Below are 2,686 nucleotides of genomic sequence, written 5' to 3' on the forward strand. Positions count from 1 at the left end.
ACCAAAATGTGCCACCTCCTAAATTTGGAAGAGGTGTGGGTGGAGCCCGAACGGCGGGACCCCCAAAAGGAGGAGTTCCCCCTAAAGGAGTTCAAAGTGGAAAGGGACAGGGACAACAGAGGGTTACATCTCAAGGAGTTCCTACACCCACTACCCGAGCAAGTTGTGGGTATTGTGGTAAACCCAATCACACCGAGGACAATTGCTGGAAGAAAATGAGAAAATGCCTCGTTTGTGGGAGTTCGGAACATCAGATTGCTACTTGCCCTGCTAAAAATCGAGACGGGAACGGGGGTACTCAGACGGAGAAGTCAAACCCTAAGCAACCTACCTCCAGTGCCAACCGACCTAAAACCTCTGCTAGGGTTTTTGCTTTGGACCACCAGAGAGCTCCGGAATCTTCAAGAGTAGTGGAAGGTACGATTCCTGTATTCCACCGCTTAGCTAAGCATCTGTTTGACCCTCGGGCAACCCATTCTTTTGTGAATCCTGCCTTTATGAGTGATATTGATGTGAATCCTGTTAAGTTGCCCTATGATTTAGAAGTAAAAACACCTACTAGGGATCAAAGCTTAGTTACCAATATGGTTTATAAAAATTGCGAGATTTGGGTAGGAGAACGGAAATTGGTAGGAGATTTGATAAGTTTAGACCTTAAAGGATACGATGTGATTATAGGCATGGACTGGCTGGCTCGTTATAATGTTCAATTGAACTGTAAGACTAAAGTAGTGGAGTTCTCTATACCCGGAGAGGCAACTCTAAGACTGGATGTGAAAGGTAGGTTAGCATCGTCCGCGCTCGTTTCGGGAATCCGAGCTAGGAAGTTGTTAAGTAAAGGGGCGCAAGGCTATTTGGCCTTCTTAATTAATACTCCTGGAGATAAGGTAAAATTGGAAGATGTGTTAGTAGTGAACGAGTTTTTCGATGTCTTTCCCGATGAATTGAAGTCAATGCCTCCGGAGAGGGAAATAGAGTTTAAGATCAATTTGGTGCCTGGAACTACTCCGATTTCAAAAACGCCATACCGAATGGCTCCAGCAGAACTTAAGGAATTAAAACTGCAATTACAGGATTTGTTGGAACGGGGGTTTATTCGAGAAAGTGAATCGCCTTGGGGAGCACCTGTTTTATTTGTTAAAAAGAAGGACGGCAGTTTGAGGTTGTGTATTGACTATCGTGGCCTGAATGATGTTACGGTGAAGAATAAGTATCCTTTGCCACACATTGATGAGTTATTTGATCAACTACAAGGAGCAGGAGTTTTCTCTAAGTTGGATTTGAAGCAAGGGTATTACCAGTTACGAATTAGGCAAGAAGATATACCGAAAACTGCCTTTAATTCAAGATATGGCCACTTTGAATTTGTAGTAATGCCTTTTGGTTTAACAAATGCACCTACAGCATTTATGGATCTGATGCATTGAGTCTTTAAACCCTACTTGGATCAATTTGTTGTGGTGTTCATAGACGATATCTTAGTATATTCTAAGACTCGAGAGGATCACGAACAACGTTTGAGGATAGTTCTGCAGACCTTAAGAGAACATCAATTATATGCCAAGTTTAACAAATGTGAGTTTTGGTTAGAGCAAATTTCCTTTCTAGGGCACGTCATATCTAAAGATGGCATCTCTGTGGACCCAGTAAAAGTGAAAGCTGTGTCTGAGTGGAAACGGAGACACCAACGGAAGTTCGTAGCTTTTTAGGGTTAGCTGGTTATTATTGCCGGTTCATCAAAGATTTCTCTAAGTTAGCTGGTCCTTTAACTGACCTGACCAAAAAGCATGGGCAATTTGTTTGGGACTCTAAGTGTGAAGCTAGTTTTCGGGAATTGAAGAAACGGTTAACATCAGCACCTGTTTTAGCTTTACCAAATGGGAAGGACAGCTTCACTGTGTATACAGATGCCTCAAGGGAAGGTTTGGGGTGTGTTCTAATGCAGAATGGAAGTGCGATTGCTTACGCCTCTAGGAAATTGAAGCCCCATGAGCGGAACTACCCCACGCATAACTTAGAATTGGCTGTGGTAGTCTTTGCTCTAAAGAAGTGGAGACATTACTTATATGGGGTAACTTTTGAGGTGTATACCGACCATAAGAGTTTGAAATACCTATTTTCTCAGAAGGAGTTGAACTTGAGACAACGCCAGTGGGTAGAATTTCTTGAGGATTCTGACTGTACAATCAATTACCACCCCGGCAAGGCCAACGTTGTGGCAGATGCCTTGAGTCGAAAAGTGCAAGTAGCTGGTCTAATGATGAGAGAATGGGACTTGTTGGAAGAGGTGAGTGAATGGAATCCCCGATTGGACCGACAGGGGGTGATTTTCTGTAATATTTCGATACGATCGGATATGTTGGACCGAATTAAAGAAGCTCAAAAGAATGATCAAATAGTACAAAAGTGGATAGAAAAAGTGCAAAAATGGGAGATTCAAGACTTTATTGTGAGTACTGAGGGTATCTTGAAATTTCGTAACCGAATAGTGGTACCACTAGATGAATCGATTAAAAAGGAGATTTTGGAAGAGGCTCATTGATCTAAGTATACGGTACATCCTGGTAGTAATAAGATGTACCAAGATTTGAAGAGATTGTATTGGTGGGATAAAATGAAGAAGGAAATTGCCCTGTTCGTTCAGCAATGTCTGGTTTGCCAGCAGGTGAAAGCTGAGCATCAAAAG

General features: G+C 42.5%; 1 protein-coding gene across 1 annotated transcript; it reads left to right on the top strand.

The window, feature by feature from the left end:
* The first annotated feature begins 215 nt into the window (after positions 1 to 215).
* Positions 216 to 1,427, top strand: LOC140004795 (uncharacterized). The gene has a single exon (XM_072044940.1). The coding sequence runs from the start codon at positions 216 to 218 to the stop codon at positions 1,425 to 1,427; it is 1,212 nt and encodes a 403-aa protein (XP_071901041.1).
* Positions 1,428 to 2,686: the final 1,259 nt, after the last annotated feature.

Source organism: Coffea arabica, chromosome 4c, assembly GCF_036785885.1.
Source record: "Coffea arabica cultivar ET-39 chromosome 4c, Coffea Arabica ET-39 HiFi, whole genome shotgun sequence".
NCBI classification, from domain to species: domain Eukaryota; kingdom Viridiplantae; phylum Streptophyta; class Magnoliopsida; order Gentianales; family Rubiaceae; genus Coffea; species Coffea arabica.

Excerpts from the sequence above, each read along its gene's own strand:
- LOC140004795 (XM_072044940.1), top strand. The coding sequence starts at position 216 with ATGAGAAAATGCCTCGTTTGTGGGAGTTCGGAACATCAGATTGCTACT.